At 40.2% G+C, this 20,430-nt stretch overlaps 1 protein-coding gene across 1 annotated transcript in view; it reads right to left on the reverse strand.

Moving 5' to 3' along the window:
• Positions 1 to 3,623: 3,623 nt before the first annotated feature.
• Positions 3,624 to 20,430, reverse strand: part of LOC114658660 (thiamine transporter 2-like) — a 37,899-nt gene continuing 21,092 nt past the window's right edge. Inside the window, 4 exon segments of the mRNA XM_028810687.2 lie at positions 3,624 to 3,799; positions 9,598 to 9,739; positions 12,306 to 12,498; positions 19,149 to 19,917. Coding sequence (XP_028666520.1) covers positions 3,641 to 3,799; positions 9,598 to 9,739; positions 12,306 to 12,498; positions 19,149 to 19,917 — 1,263 coding nt within the window. The 3' untranslated portion in view covers positions 3,624 to 3,640.

A 20,430-nucleotide genomic window follows, 5' to 3' on the forward strand; every position in this document is an offset into this window, starting at 1 on the left:
CCGGAAGATTGACGGCTTTTCCACCACTGACATCACTGCTGATGTCCGGCTGTCTGGACCTGACTCTTCCTGCCTGAAGTCTACTTAAGCAGACGCTCTGTTATCTTCTAGTCAGTCAGAACAAGACTCCTCTCTGAAAAGACGTTTCTTCAATGCAATTAATAGTGTTTTGTTTTTCTTTTAAAACATAATTATATGAGGTTTACCCACAGGTGCCTCAACACTCCTTATTGTATCGTCTTGTTCTTACAATATAAATATATATTTTCATATATGTGTGCATTTATTATGTATGTATATGTATGTTATACAATAGCAGCAATATTAATATGAGGCAAGTGCAGTGCTTTCATAAAGAAATATAACATTCAGAACTGTGTAAACCAGTCTTGGTGTTTTCTTGCTGAAAAGGTTGGACTGCCATCTAGTGGTGTCACTGAGAAAAAAATAATATCTGGTTCTCCTCATGTCTTCAAGGTATGGTTACTCTGGGAGAACCCAGAAAACATTTTTTAAAAGTGTAGAGAGAATCATAGTGGTAGCATTTCATATTATTATTATTTGCATGTGGCAATAAAGAGAATTTTAAATATATTGTAGCGACTAAGGATGGTGAGACACAATACAAGTGCTGGAAAACGTGGTGCTCCAAAAATGCTGAGTTTATTAAACAAGAACTGGACAGAACAGCCATGAAAACTTCCCCAACCTGCTGGTTTTTTTAGGGTCACTACACACCTCCCCCACAACCCCTTCCTTCCTGTCTCCTCCCTCCCCCTGCGCACGCACCTTCTTTCTTTCTCTGTAGTTATAAAAACGCGGAGCCTTCCCTAAACAGAGTAAACATTAATTACAGCATCTTCTAACACATAAAGCTGATTGTTTGTTGGTGTGATTGTACCGGAATGCAAATCTATATCAGTTGAGCCCACCTCTGACAAATTTTGCACAGATTCCCATTTTGTATAAAGACAGATAATTGGCTGTGTTTCATTACATAACATTTCCTTTAGAAAACTTGATTTAGTGAAAGTGCAGGCATTTTATTAAGGAAGTGCCCTTATTAGGCACTTTTGGAACTTTTGGTGGTTTATTTGTTTGAGGACAATGTTTTTTCCTCTAGGTAATGTCTAGTGACTTTGCTTTTTATTCCACCTGAGTAACCCAGGTAGTTTCTGTTTTATATGTACAAGGGACATTCAAAATATTTCCGCACCATTTTTTAATTTTATTTATTAAGAATTTCAAAAACAAATGACATCACTTTTCCACATAGTCACCTTCCTTTGCAATGCAATTTTTGTAGCGTCGTACCCACTTTTTAATGCCATCAGTGAAAAATGTTTTTGGTTGAGCGAGTAGCCACTGATGCACCGCTGCTTTCATATCATCATCATCACATTGCTGTAGCTGGATAGCAATAGCAATGACTATCTGTCATTGGTCTATACTAAATGAACAGGACATACATTTAACTGGGACAATGTACAAGTAAAATTCAAGGCCTGTACTAAAAGTACCAGAGAGCTGGCCGAATCCTGGTTATCAAATGAGAACACCATCAACAGACACTTGGACATAAATCAAGCATATGCAAATTTAAGAAGAACATATTCATAATAAACAAGACTTTACACCCAATACCATCACACTGACTTAGCCACCTCCACCACACACCCCCCTGTTATTTTTTGCTATATATTGCCTTTGATTCTTGTAAGTCTAAGCATTATTCTCTGATGAAGACCCCTGGCAGGGGTTGAAAGCTCAGGAATAAAAACTACTTTATGATACGTGATTCATCTTTTCTCCCTTTGTGGATCTCCAGCTGCAAATATGCAAACCGTATCACAGACCTTCTCTTCCATATATATATATATATATATATATATATATATATATATATATATATATATATATATATATATATATATATACAGTGTGGGAAATAAGTATTTGACCTGCTGAATTTGTAAGTTTGCTCACTTATAAAGAAATGAACAGTCTCTAATTTTTATGGTAGTTTCATTTGAATGGACAGAGACAGAATATCAACCAAAAATCCAGAAAAAACACATTAAATAAAAGTTATAAATTGATTTGCATGTCATTGAGAGAAATAAGGATTTGATCCCCTACAACCCAGCCAGAATTCTGGCTCCCACAGATTGGCTGTGTGCCCATGTGCCACACATATTACAATCAATCAATTACAGATACTCCTGATCTCAACTCGTTATGTATATAAAGCACAATTGTCCACAGAATCAATTTCTTCCATTCCAATCTCTCCACCACCATGGGCAACACCAAAGAGCTGTCAAAGGACACCAGGGACAAGATTGTAGACCTGCAGAATGCTGGAATGGGCTACAGGACCATCAGCAAGAAGCTTGGTGAGAAGGTGACAATTGTTGGTGCGATTATTTGGAAATGGAAGAAATATAAAATGACCATCAATCACCCTCAGTCTGGAGCTCCTTGCAAAATCTTACCTCATGGTGTGAGGATGATCAAGAGAAAGGTGAGGTATCAGCCCAAAACTACATGGTAGGAGCTTGTTAATGATCTGAAGGCAGTTGGCACCACCACAGTCACCAAGAACACCATTGATAACACACTACGCCGTAATGGATTGACATTTTGCAGCACCCGCATGGCCCCCCCTGCTCAAGAAGTCACAGGTACAGGCCCATCTTAAGTTTGCCAGTGAAACTAGATTTTTGGTTGATATTCTGTCTCTCTCCACTAGAATGAAACTACCATAAGTGAGCAAACTTACAAATTCAGCAGGGGATCAAAAACAAATTTCCCCCACTGCATTTATACACATACTAGGGGTGTGTGTGTATTTCTATTTATTATATACACCAGGGGTAGGCAACGTCGGTCCTGGTGAGCCGCAGTATGTGCAGGTTTTTGTTCCAACCCAGTTCCTTAACGAGAACTCAATTATTGCTGATGAAGCACATATTGCTTAAGTGACATTTTGATGCTTCATTTTAGTGGTCTCGCTTGTTAAGGTTCTCCAACCTTAATTGCTTATTTCAATCTTAAACTGCTGCATTCAGTGTTTTAATTGCTCCTTATTAGCAATAAGATGTAAAAGACAAAGCAGCCAGCAGTTCTCCAGCTAGCTTTTTTCCAATTACATCTGTGTGTGTTCATCATGCACGGTTTGATTTAATAAAACACTTAATAGAAAAATGTGACAGACTGAAAATGATCTGTTTTAGGCTTCAAATCATTTGGATGATATCCTTGGAAAGGAAAAAAATCTACGATATAAAAGCCTTACATTGCACAGACTAACAAGCCATAAAATTAAATAAGGTCTGAGATTGCAATGATTGGTTTCTAATTAAGCAATTGGGTTGGAATGAAAACCTGTAGCCACTGCGGCTCACCAGTGTTTCAGGTTTATCTCCGTCATCAGGTGAGATGAAGGCTATACAGCTGAAACTTTGTTGTCTACCTTCTTCTCTTTTCAGCATGGTAATTAACCTTTTTATATTATATATGCTTTAATTTCAATTTGAAAATGTCGGTACATTAATGACATCCAACACTTTCACATCTAAATCCCCTGCTGTTTTAACACAGCATGTAATGTAATACAATATATGCATCTTCAGGGTCTTCACAGACTGGTGATTTGTGACGACTCAGTGACAATTGCGATGACATTGTTGTTGATATCAGTTCTTTGGCAGACACATTTCTTATTGATCAGTATATAAATCCCTCTTATTAAGAAGATTGCAGCAATAGTGGAAAAGAAACAGCCATAGATGAAATACTGTGAAAGAGATAAAAAATCGAAAATTATTTATTACAGTGACCACCTTTTTACTTTATTAAATGAATATCATCAGTCGTCATCAGTTCCATCTGGATGGATGCCTTCTGATCCTATTAACAGATCAGCTAGCTGGGATTTAAGAAGTTTTAATAACGTTGTTGCACACTGCCATCAGAAGCTTTGAGTGACTTGACTTACAAAACAAATGACAGAATTAGAAGATTAATTTAACATAAAAATACAAACCATACATCTCTCTATTATAAAAAAAATCTTGGAAGATGACGAGACGTGATCTACTCGGAGAGACACTTACACGTCCCGCGAGACAAGACTTTGTGCCGAGAGATTTAACCACGCCTGGGGCCGAAAATAAAAGACAAAGTAGAACGTTATAAAGAATTCAAAATGTTGGCGCGGTACACATGCAGAGCAGGTCAGCAGATAATGAAAGTACAAAAATTCGAAAATCTCAAAATAAGGATTGCATTAGTGTAAAGAAACAGAAAATATAGATAATAGAGAAAAGAGATCGAATATATTGTTTGGATATTAACTTTAAGTTGGAGACTTGTAGATTGTCAAATTCGTGTTGCCATCAGGGAAAAAAAAGCAGTGTTTCTTTCCAATGAAGAGGTGTATTCACGAGAATTAAAAGATTCCAAAAACGTTCACGAAATACACATGCAGAGCAGGTCAGAAATAATGGAAGTATGAAAATTCGAATGTCTCAAAAAATGGATAGTAAAAATCACATTAGCGCAAACAAACAGAAATTATTACTCGATGAAATAATGGAACAGTGAAAAGAGATCAAATATATTGTTCGGATTTAAAGTTTAAGTCTGAGACTTGTAGATCGTCTAATTTGTGTTGCCATCAGGGGAAAAAAAGCAGTGTTTCTTTCCAATGAAGTGACATATCTGAGAGAATTAAAAGATTTGTTGTTTGGTGAAAGTGAAGTCACGCGAGAGAAAATTTCAAGCCCCGCGAGACAAGAGCTTATGCAAAGAGACTTGAAAAAGTCCTGCCCACATAACCACGCACACAGCTCAATCATTTCTCATTTGTGTGAATGCTATTGTCAGACACATTTCTTCTATAGAGAAAGAAACAATATTCACTCACTGGCAGTTATATGTTGCGTTGTCACAGTGTATTCCAAACATGGAATCAAAATTCAATGCGATATTGATGAAAAGGTAAAAGCGAAAAGAAATCGAATATATGGACATAGGTGATATGACAGAAGTATGTAGATATTGTTTGGCTTTAAACTTTAAGTCGGAGATTTGTAAATTGTCTAATTCGTGTTGCCATCAGGGAAATGTACAGGTGCTGGTCATAAAATTAGAATATCATGACAAAGTTGATTTATTTCAGTAATTCCATTCAAAAAGTGAAACTTGTATATTAGATTCATTCATTACACACAGACTGATGTATTTCAGATGTTTATTTCTTTTAATGTTGATGATTATAACTGACAACTAATGAAAGTCCCAAATTCACTATCTCGGAAAATTAGAATATCAATTAAGACCAATGCAAAAAAAGGATTTTTAGAAATGTTGGCCAACTGAAAGGTATGAACATGAAAAGTATGAGCATGTACAGCACTCAATATTTAGTTGGGGCTCCTTTGGCCTGGATTACTGCAGCAATGTGGCGTGGCATGGAGTCGATCAGTCTGTGGCACTGCTCAGGTGTTATGAGAGCCCATGTTGCTCTGATAGTGGCCTTCAGCTCTTCTGAATTGTTGGGTCTGGTGTATTGCATCTTCCTCTTCACAATACCCCATAGATTTTCTATGGGGTTAAGGTCAGGCAAGTTTGCTGGCCAATCAAGAACAGGGATACCATGGTCCTTAAACCAGGTACTGGTAGCTTTGGCACTGTGTGCAGGTGCCAGGTCCTGTTGGAAAATGAAATCTGCATCTCCATAATGTTCGTCAGCACCAGGAGGCATGAAGTGCTCTAAAACTTCCTGGTAGACGGCTGCGTTGACCTTGGACCTCAGAAAACACAATGGACCAACCCCAGCAGATGACATGGCACCCCAAACCATCACTGACTGTGGAAACTTTACACTGGACCTCAAGCAACATGAATTCTGTGCCTCTCCTGTCTTCCTCCAGACTCTGGGACCTTAAGTTTCAAAGGAAATGCAAAATTTACTTTCATCAGAGAACATAACTTTGGACCACTCAGCAGCAGTCCAAAGGCGAGACGCTTCTGACGCTGTCTCTTGTTCAAGAGTGGCTTGACACAAGGAATGCGACAGCTGAAACCCATGTCTTGCATACGTCTGTGCGTGGTGGTTCTTGAAGCACTGACTCCAGCTGCAGTCCACTCTTTTTGAATCTCCCCCACATTTTTGAATGGGTTTTGTTTCACAATCCTCTCCAGGGTGCGGTTATCCCTATTGCTTGTACACTTTTTTCTACCACATCTTGTCCTTCCCTTCGCCTCTCTATTAATGTGCTTGGACACAGAGCTCTGTGAACAGCCATCCTCTTTAGCAATGACCTTTTGTGTCTTGCCCTCCTTGTGCAAGGTATCAATGGTCGTCTTTTAGACAACTGTCAAGTCAGCAGTCTTCCCCATGATTGTGTAGCCTACAGAACTAGACTGAGCGACCATTTAAAGGCTTTTGCAGATGTTTTGAGTTCATTAGCTGATTAGAGTGTGGCACCAGGTGTCTTCAATATTGAACCTTTTCACAATATTCTAATTTTCCGAAATACTGAATTTGGGACTTTCATTAGTTGTCAGTTATAATCATCCATCCATCCATCCATTTTCCAACCCGCTGAATCCGAACACAGGGTCACGGGGGTCTGCTGGAGCCAATCCCAGCCAACACAGGGCACAAGGCAGGAAACAATCCTGAGCAGGGTGCCAACCCACCGCAGGACACACACAAACACACCCAGCACACACTAGGGCCAATTTAGAATCGCCAGTCCACCTAACCAGCATGTCTTTGGACTGTGGGAGGAAACCGGAGCGCCCGGAGGAAACCCACGCAGACACGGGGAGAACATGCAAACTCCACGCAGGGAGGACCCGGGAAGCGAACCCAGGTCCCCAGGTCTCCCAACTACGAGGCAGCAGTGCTACCCACTGCGCCACCGTGCCGCCCCAGTTATAATCATCAAAATTAAAAGAAATAAACACTTGAAATACATCAGTCTGTGTGTAATGAATGAATCTAATATACAAGTTTCACTTTTTGAATAGAATTACTGAAATAAATCAACTTTGTCATGATATTCTAATTTTATGACCAGCACCTGTAGTGTTTCTTCCTAATAAAGTGGCCTATCCATGAGAATTAAAAGTTTTGTTGTTTGGCGAAAGTGAAATCCACATATGGGAGTGACAAGAGACGTGAATTAGCTAGTGCAAAGCGAAAGTGGGGGATTGGCGAGCGTTGTGAGCAGGGGGAAAATCCCCCTAGTTTTTAAAAAAGTCTATACCATATAATACCTTTGACCTATGCAAGAGCCAATCTGAGTAAGTTATTGTTAAAGTTTAACTCGTGTGTTGCTTAATGACAATGGAATGTAAGTTTTAGCTTGTCATACAGGGTGGGACATAAAGATCTCCCACATTTCGAGGGAGATCTTTGCGGGCTGTAGTGTGGGTAGAGAGGTGGGGTAGGTCTCATTACAACCATTCTGCGATAGCGACACAGAAAGCATTCCGTACATGCTTTGCGCTCAGTTGAAATGCATCGGTACCAGATCAAAAATGATTTTGCTATGGATTTCTAACCTTCAGGCAACTGGGTCCACACTGAGAAGAAAATCACCTGGCAGACCTAGGACAGAACATGTGTGGTTTCAATAGGATGGGGCCACAGCTCACACAACACGATGTTCCCTGGGCATTTGATCTCTTTAAGGGGAGACGTGAGGTGACCGGCACAGTCACCAGATTTAAGCCTATGTGACAGGAAATCAATGCCATTCTACCTGATATGACCCAGAGAGTGATGGAGAACTTCCGGGAGTGTCTTCAGGCAATGCATTGCCAACAATGGCCGCCATTTGTCTGATATGATTTTTAAAACCCATTAAAACAAAACTATGTTTTATGTACTTTTCAGAAATATATACAATTTTATTTTTAGATAGCTTCATTCATTTTTTATACCCCTTCAAAATGCGGTAGATCTTGATGCCCCATCCTCTAGAAGACACAGGTTGACTGTCACCCCAATTGTGGTGGATGGTTCCTTATCCACCAAGGAAGCCATGATAAAGGAAGGGCATACATGGACTGGTTAGTTCGACCTTCCTAGTTGGGAAGGTATCATGAGGGAAAGCCAGAGGGTGACTGCCTCCCAAGGCTTTGTGTTCCCTCTTTACACCCATTGGCAGTGTTCCTCTGGTATGTCTCCCCTGTTTGGACACCTGCAGGGCTGGGCAGCCCTTTTGGGGTTTTCAGGTGCTGCTAAGGGGGAGCTGCTATTCCCTGTTATGGAGAGGTCCCACCACACTGCTGAAACACTTTCAGGTGGTAGTCCTGTTGCACTGGGAGTTCTCCAGGGTTTGGGTTGAAAGGCAGCTTCCCCACTTCATCCAGAAGTCAGTGTCAGGTGGAGGTGGACAAGGCTTGCTTGGAGGATAATAGAGGAGGAAAAGAAAATAAAAAGAAAGAAAAGAAAACAAGCAAAATGGAACTGAACTGTGACTTATTTATCCAGTGACTAAAACCTGTAGAAGGTATATTGTTTTGAATAAAAGCTTCTCTCCTTGAACCCATGACTGACTGGTTTAGTTGTGTCTGGGTGTATGAGGTGCAGATGTGCCCTCTACAGGTCACCAGGTACATAGATAATGGAGGAGTCTGTATTACCGAGTTATGCTAATGGAACTTTGTTAATATCCTGCTGTATTTCGATATAACTCTACAAACAGATAGACTAGAATGTAGACTAGAATGAACTTGAAAAAGGAAAAGTACACAGGCATAACCATGAGCATAAATTTAAACAAAAATATACAGAAACTTAAAGATTTTGTCTTAAACAGAAACATCATTTGGAAGAAGTTGTTTCCTTTTTGTCTGTACTTTGTGAACTTTTCTCCTCATTTTTGTGTGAACTGTTTGGCTTTGAATTTCACTAAAACAAGGACACTTAGACTGTGGGATCTTTATTTATGTGTCATACTTGATGCCAGGACCTTCCTAGTAACTGAAGAATTTTGGAAACACTGAAAAACGCAGCTACAAGCTACACTAACTTTTAATTTGAGCACATCATTTTTACGGACATACTGTATAATTGCAGACATGTTTTAAATAATTAGGATTTGTTTGATGAAGTTACGTTTTTGCTGCTTCTCTTGTCTGCTAATTTAGAGTATCGCAGCAGGTGTCCTTAATGATACGGTTTTGGTTTGCAATTATGTTCCAGCCCCATCAGCACAATTTTATTGTATTTATTTTATTATTTTTGTTGATTGACTACATTGAAACTATCCTGGATAAGCATACATTATGATAGATTTGTTAAAAATGTCCAGGTCAATTTTAATGTATGTATTATTTTAAAGGTGTTTGAAAGGGACCCGGAAGAAATGAAAGACACTATATACAATAGATCACTATGAAAACCACTATTTGAGATAGATAGATAGATAGATAGATAGATAGATAGATAGATAGATAGATAGATAGATAGATAGATAGATAGATAGATAGATAGATAGATAGATAGATAGATAGATAGGACGGATGCTATATACAATTAAATCGGACTGACCTATGATTTGATAAACTTACTTGCTGAGTGATGCTTAAATGGATGCTCTTTGTGTCGATCACCACCGCCGTCAGTATCGTCTGAAGAGTCAATGCCACAAAGTTGTTGATTCCAAACATTAATGCATAGCGTTCCATGCTAATGTTGGTCGCAATCTGAAAGCTTAACAAGAATAAATATGTTTTGAATAACAATAATGCCTTTTTAGCGCAAATTATTTAAATATAGCGACAGGTTTTTCAAATCTCAGCTTTGTACTAATCCTGGGTGCCCTCAACAATCTAGTGAATTCTGAATGTGCCACAGATACACGAGCGTAACACACGTACAGAGGGCGATGCCTCCGTGTTCACATTTAGATTCCATTATTCAGTCCCCTAAAATGATAGACAGCACCCTGACAGCTAGTGTTGTGTAAGTTGCTTCTGCAACATTTTAAATTTTTTCCAAAATTGTGATTCCACATTGTAGTAATAATAAATTAAACTAATTTCCAGAAAAAGGAAAGACATTTCATTGGTGATGATTTCACTCTGTACTAATGGATCGCATTGGCAGCTGTAAAGTGCAATGCCTCAGCTACCTTGCGGCCACACTGCCCATTTAAAATGGAGTTTTGAAACATTGAAAAATGTAATATTATATATAAAACTGTTTGGGTGTGTTTGTCCTTTTTACAATTCCACACCTTTCATCCAATCTCATCAAAATTTTGCACACATATCCCACTTTGTGGAGAACAGACAATAGACTAAATTAGAACCTAAAATTTTGATCCTTGGGTTACCTTTGAGGGTGAGTTTCCTTTTAAGAACAGTACCACCTGATGGCTCAGAGCAAGTGAAACACCAGAACAGACTGAAGCCAAGCTAGCACACAAAGGGACCAGAGCTTAACACTTTGAACGAGTTAAGTCATATCTCATTGATCCTGTCAAACTACGATTTAACTTCTATGTCAGCATCCAGTTACTACAGACACAGCCAGTTTACTGGTGAGCTTTACTGACGAGTTTCAGGTATTTAGTATAGTGCTGCTATCTAGTGGAGAGCTACAGGATTTTTTGGTGGCATCAGATAGTGGAAAACAGTGCTATAAACAGACAATCCGTGGTTATGCCATTGCAAAAAAAGGCATAAAAAACACCTAAATTTATTTTGATGATAATGACGGAGATTGAGATATTGACAATCAATTGGATGATGTGGAACTCTGTAAGCTCTTGCACAGATGCAGATAGCAGTCCCAAAGGTGTATCTTCATCACGAGGGGTCCGACTCATCATGACTTTAAGGACATCACTGCATGGACATTGTGCTGCTCACTGAGTGCAGACAATCATCAACTAACAAACATAATAGAGGGTGCAAAGAAAGTTGTTATAATTGTGGTCCACGTGCTTCTAAGTCTGTACTCTGCGTGGTGCCATATTTCTAGGACTCTCCTTCAAATGCAGACTTTTAGTCATATTGCTGGTGAAAATAAAGTAATTATCAGTTTCTTTACATTTTGACACAACTACTATTGATAACAGAACTTCTTCTTCTTCTTCTTTCGGCTGCTCCTGTTAGGAGTTGCCACAGCGGATCATCTTTTTCCATAACTTTCTGTCCTCGTCATCTTGTTCTGTCACCCCAATCACCTGCATGTCCTCTCTCACCACATCCATAAACCTTCGCTTAGGCCTTCCTCTTTTCCTCTTCCCTGGCAGCTCTATCCTTAACATCCTTTTCCCAATATACCCAGCATCTCTCCTCTGCACATGTCCAAACCAACGCAATCTCACCTCTCTGACTTTGTCTCCCAACCATCCAACCTGAGTTGACCCTCTAATGTCCTCATTTCTAATCTTATCCATCCTCGTCACACCCAGTGCAAATCTTAACATCTTTAACTCTGCCACCTCCAGCTCTGTCTCCTGCTTTCCAGTCAGTGCCACCGTCTCCAACCCAAATAACATAGCTGGTCTCACTACCGTCTAATACATTTCTTTACATTTTTACATGTTTTGACAGAGTTCATTACTAACCTCAAATGCACAGATCTACTCCAGAGTTCTGGTAATAAACGGTCCAGCAGCCAATGTATTAAAATTACTTACCTGGGCAATGCTGGGTGCTGTTGCTAGTCTACTCTCTATATATAAAATCCTAACAATTTTGTGCAACAATTTTATGTGATATTTTTATGTCATGTTTTATGTCATGCTTTAAATCGGACTTATTTTAAAACCTACATATATATGTTTGGTATCATTCTTTTCAGAATTTATTGAATTTGTTGTTGTTAGATTTTCAGATTTTTATTCCGTTTTTAAATTACAAACTAAAAAATATCAAGAACTCACGTCTCACAAGACGAGACATTGTGACAAGAGATTTAACCACGCCTGGGGCCGGAAATAAAAGACAAAGAGTAGGACAGCTGCTGTACAGGCTTTTAAATGTTTGAAGCTCCATGTGAGATGCAGATCATACGGCACGGCAACAGCAGCAGCAGCAATCCAGCAGCTGATCGAGCAAAGAGGAGTTAAAAAAAAACTGTATTTGTTTCCCGTTGTATTACCGCTTAAGAGAGGGTTTCGAAAGAGCAACCGCGTCTCCTTGGGGTCCGTTCAAACCCACTTCTTCACAACGCGAGCAGGGGGCAAACCCCCTAGTATAGCTATAAATATCTTATCAGCAAATTACAAATCTTAAGAGTCACCACAGCTTCAATTAAAACTTACGTGCAAATTGTTATTAGCTGCATATATGATGATTTAAAGACCACATATCCGGCATAGCAGATCCAAATGTTTGTGGTGACTTCCATTACATACAAGGCTGCAGCATCCACGACAGAAAACAAGCCCAAGGCAAACTCCCCCCAGGTGGACCAATCAATCTTCACGTGGCCTATGATGAATGAGGAAGCTGCACCTGTAATTAAAATAAGATCGCATTTAGACCCGATTTTTGAATGAAAAATAACCTTTCTTTCAGCAATCCGGAGTTTATCTGTATGTCTGTCACTTGCACACCTCCCATCGGTAAAACATTTTCTTTGCTTTTTTACTAGTCTGAGTGACTCATCTATATACAGTATATAAAAGTCAATGTATGTGTGTATGTATGTATGCATGTTCCAGCATCACTTCCGAACGGCTGGAGCAATTTTCATGAAACTTGGTACACATTTTTCTCATTGGTCAACTTAAAATACTGTTGGGTGAAATCAACCATAACTCACCCCCTTCTGGGTAGGGTGGGGTGATCTTGCGGCCTTATATGCATGTTATCATCCAGTTGACACTTGAAACAACCACCAGTGGGCGAACTGGAGGTGACTGCCAGCATTCTTTATGTTTGAGCACCGCTGCGCCCTTGTTGCTTTTGGCCGGTTACGAGCATCAACTGAATGATGACATACATACAAGACAGTAAAAGAAGCACATTAGTGAGTCTTTATTGTTTGTTCATTTATTTTTATTTTTAAAGTTGTGGGGGTTTTTTTATTAGATTTTTCTCAAACAATAAAAAAAAAAACACTTTATTTTCCTCCCGGGCAACGCTGGGTATTTCATCTAGTTGGTAATGAAGTACAAGTAGGATTGTGACAGGTCACTCGCAGGGGTGGGAGTGTACGCACACTAGCTGTTCTCCGTTGTGCACCCCTTCTACCATTTAGTTTTTCTATTCCTCTATCGCTGTGACACTCTGCGTGTGACACGGTGTGTGATGATTGTAAGTGGAAGGTGCAGGTTACTCAGGGAATCGTGCAGTTAAAGTGGTGCTTTTAATGAGTGTAGAGCTAGACACATGCAAGGAGGTGATTAGTGCCACCGCACGAATTAACAGCTTCACGAGTCAAGTACCAAAGTGGGGTACTGTTTAAGTAAAAGAACGCTTGAGTAATGCAGTGGGGTGTTGGGAAAAAGAGCATCAATCAATATGGAGTTTGTAAAGGAGACGGAGAAAGATATAGGGGCAGAAGTATTGTTGGTGAAACTGATCAGTGTAGGAGATAAATGATGAAGGGCCTGAACGTATCGTTCCTCCATTAGTAATGGGGTGCCTTCTTGGAAGAACCATGTTAAGCCTGTTCCACTGCAGTTAGGAGTGGGGGTGCTGATGGTGAGCTGGAGTGATCCTTGCAGGTACTGAGGGAGGAGGCTTGGAGTGAGAACTCATGAGTCTGAGGTTACAGAGTGTAGGGGAGATGAGAGAAGTCATTGCGGACTTGTAAATTTTGAAAGCAATGAGGTGTGAGGAAGGGGTGGATGAGCAAACAGAAAGTCGCTAATTTATTCATCGGGTAAGTGGCGATGGTTGTGATGGTCTCCATCCACGGACTGAGTGTCAGTGGGACTTTGAAAGATTGCTCCACTGTTTTTATTCCTCCTACTGATTTTAAGGGTGTTTCATTTATTAATTTTAGCTTTGTAACCCTGGTAACTTTGGTTTTAGAAATTATTTATTATGAATTTATAAATTTGTCCACTTTGCACAATGGCAGTTGTTGTTATTAATAAACATGCACGTTTTGGCACCTTAATCTTGCTACAGGGGGTCCTCGTGTTACAACACAGTTCCGTTCCTATGACAGTGATGTAACCCGAATTTTGGTGTAAGTCAAAACACACCCTAGCCTAAGTCACTTACCTATCCTAACACAGTTGTAAAATCATAATCTAGAACATAAAAACACAACTAAGCCACAGACAAAGGAAAAGAACATAAATATACAGGTACTGTACTGTACACTGTATTGTAGTAACAGAAAAAAGACAAAAAATGAGTGTAAAAAAATATTCCTTACCTTTATTCCTATGGTTGGCAAGGTGGGAGAGAGTGACCTATTGGGATGAGGACGCTGGAGAGGCAGGAGAACCTTATCCTTATCCTTGATAATTGTTGCTACAGCAGAGTGGCTAAGGCCTAGCACGTAGCCAATATTTTTCACTGATTCTCCTTTTTCTGATCTCTTTACAATGTCTAATTTCACTTCCACCATGATGGCTTTCCTCTTCTTCGACGCACTCCCATCTGAAGACTCTGACTTTCATTTAGGAGCCATGATAATGGCCAAAAAGTCGCCAAACAAAGCAACACAAAGGGAACACTTGTGCTGTGCGCAACCAAACTAATTCGGCAACTCCCTCACTCATGCACCGCATACTTCCGCCGCACACAACCAAACTAGTTTGCCAACTCCCTCACTCATACGCCGCATACTTCCGCCGCACACAACTAAACTAGTTTGCCAACTCCCTCACTCATACGCCTATGTAGTCCATAAGTTCGATGCTAACGGCGTAAGCCAAAACACTCACATCTCAACTTTTTTAAGTTTTTATGAGAGTGAGCGTCATAAACTCGAAACATCGTATGTCGAGATGTCGTAACCAGAGGACTCCCTGTATTTTCCTCATCACTTGCCATATTCTACCCTTTTTCACCTAATTTACTGCATATTAAATTTTTATGTTGTGTTTTGGACTGAAATCATCAAGAGGGATAGCTTGCTCTCAACTGGATGAAACAATAAAATATCAGCAAGCTGAAATTATCGAAGGGGACCAGCACCTCCTTCTTTGTTGAAACAATCAAGTGTCCATGGGCTGAAATCACCATGGGGGGCACTTCTCCTCTTCTGACTCGATCAAACGTTCAAGTGTCTGTGTGGCATTAATATTAGGAATTACTGTGCTGCATCAAATGGCAGGGTGTTTTCATGCTGCGTTGTTTAAAGTATGGTCAGCTCTCTGTTAATGAGCTCTATTCATCAAGCCACCAAGCGTCCTGTAGGGGTCTTAATCCAGCCTTGGTTACCACACTGGGCGACACCAACCTTATTGAGACCACTGAGGTGGACTATGCTGTGTGATGCCACGTTGGCATCAGTGTTGTCAGTCTGACTGAAGTTAGCAGAGAGGTTATCACGGATCACTGGCTAAAACTCAGAAAATCTGTACTAATCACTGGTTCTTAGCGTATTTCAGACCAAGGACCATACTGCTAATATCAAAGATATGAGAGACCTCCTACAGATCAAAAGTTATTTCTTATTGTAAAAAAAAAATAATCTGGAAATTTAATACTTAAAATGACCACATTTATTATCCTACATGGGTGGCACAGTGCTAGTGCAGTTGCCTCACAGTAAGGAGGCCAGGGTTTGTGTCCCGGGTCCACCCTAAGTGGAGTCTGCATGTCCCCACCAGGCTTCCTCTGGCTACTCTAGTTTCCACCCACCATCCAAAGACATGCAGGTTAGGTGGACTGGCAGCACTAAGATGACTCTATTGTGTGTTTGGGGTTTGGGTGTGTTTGCCCTGGCATGCTGTCCAGGGTTTGTTCCTGCCTTGTGCCCTATGCCACCCAGGATAGTGCTGAAGCCTGACCTCCATTCCTACTTTGGATTAAGCAGGTTAGAAAATAACAAAAAATATCCTACATGTATCTACATGAAAATGAACAACTTTCAACCTCCAAGCTGCTGGATTTGCTTTTGAGAGCATCAGACTGAAAAACTGCCAGGCATTGTGAAATGCTGCCATCTGGTGGTTAAAGCTTTTTTTTTTCTAAAATGTGATTTAATTTATTTTACAATAACATCTTTTCAGGGTTAAAAATAAAATAATCATCCTATAGAAACTTCAACATCTAAAACACCTTCATAAATACATCACAGAAGGATAAATAAGATAAAACTCTAAACATAAATAATTAACTGCAGATTGCCACAGTATAAAACTACTACTGTTACAAAAAAATAAATGTAGAAGCAAAATTTTTTAATAATTGTGCTATGAACATTATCTTTGGATGTAGAATAATTTTCTAATTTTAAAAGATAATTTGAAAATAGTTGGTTTGACATTCATAGGTAAGTTTAAAGTGCTAATCAAAGAAATGCTGCATGCCCTCCAGGACCTCTAGGGCCCTGTAATGGTTGCCAGGCTTAGCCCATTATCCCATTCTGATTTGTTTTCTAAAATTGCTGCTTCACATTCTTCCCTCATACTGTTTATGTTGTGTGATGTAGGAACATTGAAAAATAGGATGGATTTCTGAGAAATCAACTGATGAGCTTGATTACCCATTGCAGAGCCGGTCAATGCATTAGGCGATATAGGCAGCTGCTTAGCACGTCGTCATCTGAGGGGTGGCATTTATGAAAGTTAAGGGACACCCACTACAGATACTGAGTGGGACCCAACCCCAGTCTTCGAACACTGATGTTACAGAGTGGGCACTATTACCTACTGGCTGCCGTTTATGGAAATAAATGTGTGTATGCTCTGTATACCAAGGCACACATGCTCTGTAAAGTCCATGGTGCTACTGAAGAGGCGTACACCTAGGGGGACCCAATCTCAGTTATCGAACTCCGAGTGGGCACTGTTACCCACTTTGCTGCCATTTATGAAAGTAAAAGTGTGTATGATCCGTACACCAAAGGGGATCATGCTCCAAAGTCTGTGGTATATGCAAAATGGGGCACCATTAGTGCTGCTGAAGGGGCGTGCACCTCAGACACCAAGGGGGACAACAGGTCATCAAAGACTAATAATACTGTCTACCCACTGCGGACAATGAGGGGCAACATTCATTCACCCCACCTAGGGCCCCAATTAGGCTTTGACTGGCACTGACCCACTGAAACATATACAGTACACTTATACTGTGCATTCAAAAACTACTCAGATCCCTTCTCATTTTTCAAGTTTTGTGACTATGCAGCCTTATGTTAAAATCATTTACATTGTTTTGCAACATTCAATCTCCCAGAATGACAAAGCAAAAATGGGATTTTAGAAATGAAGAACTGAAATATCAGACCCTTTGCTCAGCATGTATCTGAAGACCCCTTTCCCAACGATTCCAGCCTGGAGTCTTCATACACCTGGATTTGGGGATTTTCTGCCATTCTTCTGTGCAGATCCTCTCAAGTTTGGTCCAGTTGGATGGAGGCCATCACTGGACAGCTACTGTATATTAGGGTCTTTCCAGAAATTCTCAATTAGATTCAATTCAGCCTGAGGATGGGCCACTCAAGGACATTCTCGGGGTTGTCCCTAAGCCACTTCTGTGTCGTCTTTGCTTTATGTTTAGGGTCATTGTCTTGTTAGAAGGTGAACCTTCAGCCCAGCCTCAGGTCCAGAGCATTGTGGAGCAAGTTTTTACCATTAAGGATATCACCATAGATAGATAGATAGATAGATAGATAGATAGATAGATAGATAGATAGATAGATAGATAGATAGATAGATAGATAGATAGATAGATAGATAGATAGATAGATAGATAGATAGATAGAATGTTATTTGTCCTCTGCTTTGTTCAATTCAGCTTTCTCTCCACTCTGTCTAGTCTAGTGCTACCATCACCATGCTTCACCACTGGAATGGTATTGGGCAGGTGATGAGCGGTTGCCTGGTTTCCTCCAGACATGATGCTTGGAGCTGAGACCCCACCGCTCAATCTCGGTTTCGCCAGACCAGAGAATTTTATTACTCACATTCTAATTGTCCTTTACGTGCCTTTTTGCAAACTCCAAGCAGACTTTCATGATTTTGTTAAGGAAAGGCTTCTGTCCAGCATAAGGCCCAGATCAGTGGAGTGTTGCAGTGATGGTTGTCCTTCTGAAAGTTTCCTTCATTTCCACACAGGTTCTCTTGAGCTCGGCCAGAGTGACCATCAAGTTCTTGGTCACCCCTCTTACCAAGGCCATTCTTCCTACTAGCTTAGTTTGGCCTACTCAAGGAAAAGAGTTGTGGTTTCTCCAAACGTCTTCGATTTAAGAATTATGGAGTCAGCTATGCTCTTGTGAACCTTCATTGTTGCAGGAATTTTTATAGCCTTCCCCAGATCTGAGCCATGACACAATTCTGTCTCCATGCTCTGTAGACAATTCCTTGAATTTCATGGCCTTGTTTTTGTCAACTTTGAAATGTTCCATTGACAGGCGTGTTGAAACATCTCTAGGATGTTCAATAGAGTGGGGTGCTTCTGAGCTAAATTTCATGTGTTATAGACTGAATATTTGTGTCAGTGGGAAACATTTCAGTTTTTATTTTTAATGTGTTTGTAAAAAGTTATAAAATCCTGTTGTTCCGATTATCTTTCTAGGATATTGAGTGTTGCTTGATAAGGGAAAAAATAATTTAAATGATTTTAGCATAAACACAAATTGTGAATAATACTGAAGGGAAACTTTCGGAATGCAGTATATGCAGTGTAATTCAGTTTATGGTGGTCTTGTGTCTCAGCATTTAATTCTGCCACCTCCCAACTGCAGAACCCCTCGTATCACAGCTTGTACACTGTGGACTTTGTAAAGTCTTCTTCTGTCTGTGTGGGTTTTACATCCAGACACTACACTTTTCCTCCCACATCCTAAAGATGAGCAAATGGGATTAAATGGTGACTTTAGATTTCCTTCTTATGAGTGGGTGCACATGTATGTACTATCTAGGAATGGGTCGAACCTTGCACCCAGTGATTCCCAAAAATCAGCTCACCAGAATATACACAGGTAAAATCTGCTCATTTCTGGATTTAGCTTTAATTAGATGTTTGCTCACCTGTCAAAGTTGCCACTGCTTCAACTGCCCCATTGTACACTGTGACATTTCTGGCCGGTTCTTTATCTTTCCACAACACCTGCACGTAATTTGCAACTTGATAATAGCCACAAGTGGCCAGAGCCCACCACAGGGAATAATAAATCAGAGCCACTGAAGAGTAGCATATCTTAAAGTCGTCCCAGAGCTGCAGGGCTCGTTTGAGTAGAAGGTCACCAATCCCTTGATTGCTATCTGCAGTGATGTTAGCTTTGTTGAGGTCATTTGAAAGTTCACCTGTCTGTTTTGAGTCAGCTGTCTTGAGGCTTGTGACACTTTTATGAAAAAACAGACTCCTTTGAGGCATAGGGAGCCAAAATGAAATAAAAAAGGCTATGGTGACAGATACAAGTGAGATTATGTTAAGATCATAATAAGACACTTTGGCCAGAGACACAAGTAGCTGCCCTAAAACAGAACCAACGGTGTAACCCACCAAAGTGACGCTCCGGCAGTAACTTGTGACCTTTGTGTAGTATTCCAGACTAACTACACTGTAGATGTAGGAGTAATAGCCAACCTCGGAGGCGGTCACAATCCCATAGGTGAACTGCATGAACTGCATCGCCAGTACCCCAGGAGCGAACAGGAGCAGGAGCCAAGTGATGATGTAGCCAAGGCCTTGGAGGACAATAACTGGTTTATATCTCAGATAGTCAGTCACTAAAAAAATTGGGACTAGGATCACAAAGTTGGAGTAGGTCCATACTGGGTACACTTGTCTGGAAACCTGAAATTACAGGAGAGAAGAATAATTACTTCTGGTGAAACCCCATGTAGTGGGAACTGGCACCATGGTACACTTGTAGTTCATGGACTGAATGCATTGTCCGTGAGAGTAAAGAGACACAGACAAGATTTATAAAAGTGGAAAATAAAAAGTGATTCAAACAAAAAAGTGTTATAATGAAATTCCCAAACCTAATAAATGTGGTTTCATTAATAAAAACAAAGTCCTAATGACGCACACAAATCAAAAGTAACAAACAACAAATTGTGAGGTTTTCTGAACTCACAAAGTATAAACAGTATACCGCTTGCGTAACAGTAGTGTCTGTAGGCTCACGCATCACATCACATGAAGTATAAACTCGGCCTCAGTGTTAGACCTATGCATCACTCAGGCAACGGCATTGGTGTGTCTTGAGTAAGCTTCAGACACAAGTGTTACCTGGACAATGGTGTAGACACGTCCTCTCCTAGCCTTTGTGGGGAACAGCCCGGACACAGACAGGTAGACATG

Source organism: Erpetoichthys calabaricus, chromosome 10 (assembly GCF_900747795.2).
Source record: "Erpetoichthys calabaricus chromosome 10, fErpCal1.3, whole genome shotgun sequence".
NCBI lineage: Eukaryota > Metazoa > Chordata > Cladistia > Polypteriformes > Polypteridae > Erpetoichthys > Erpetoichthys calabaricus.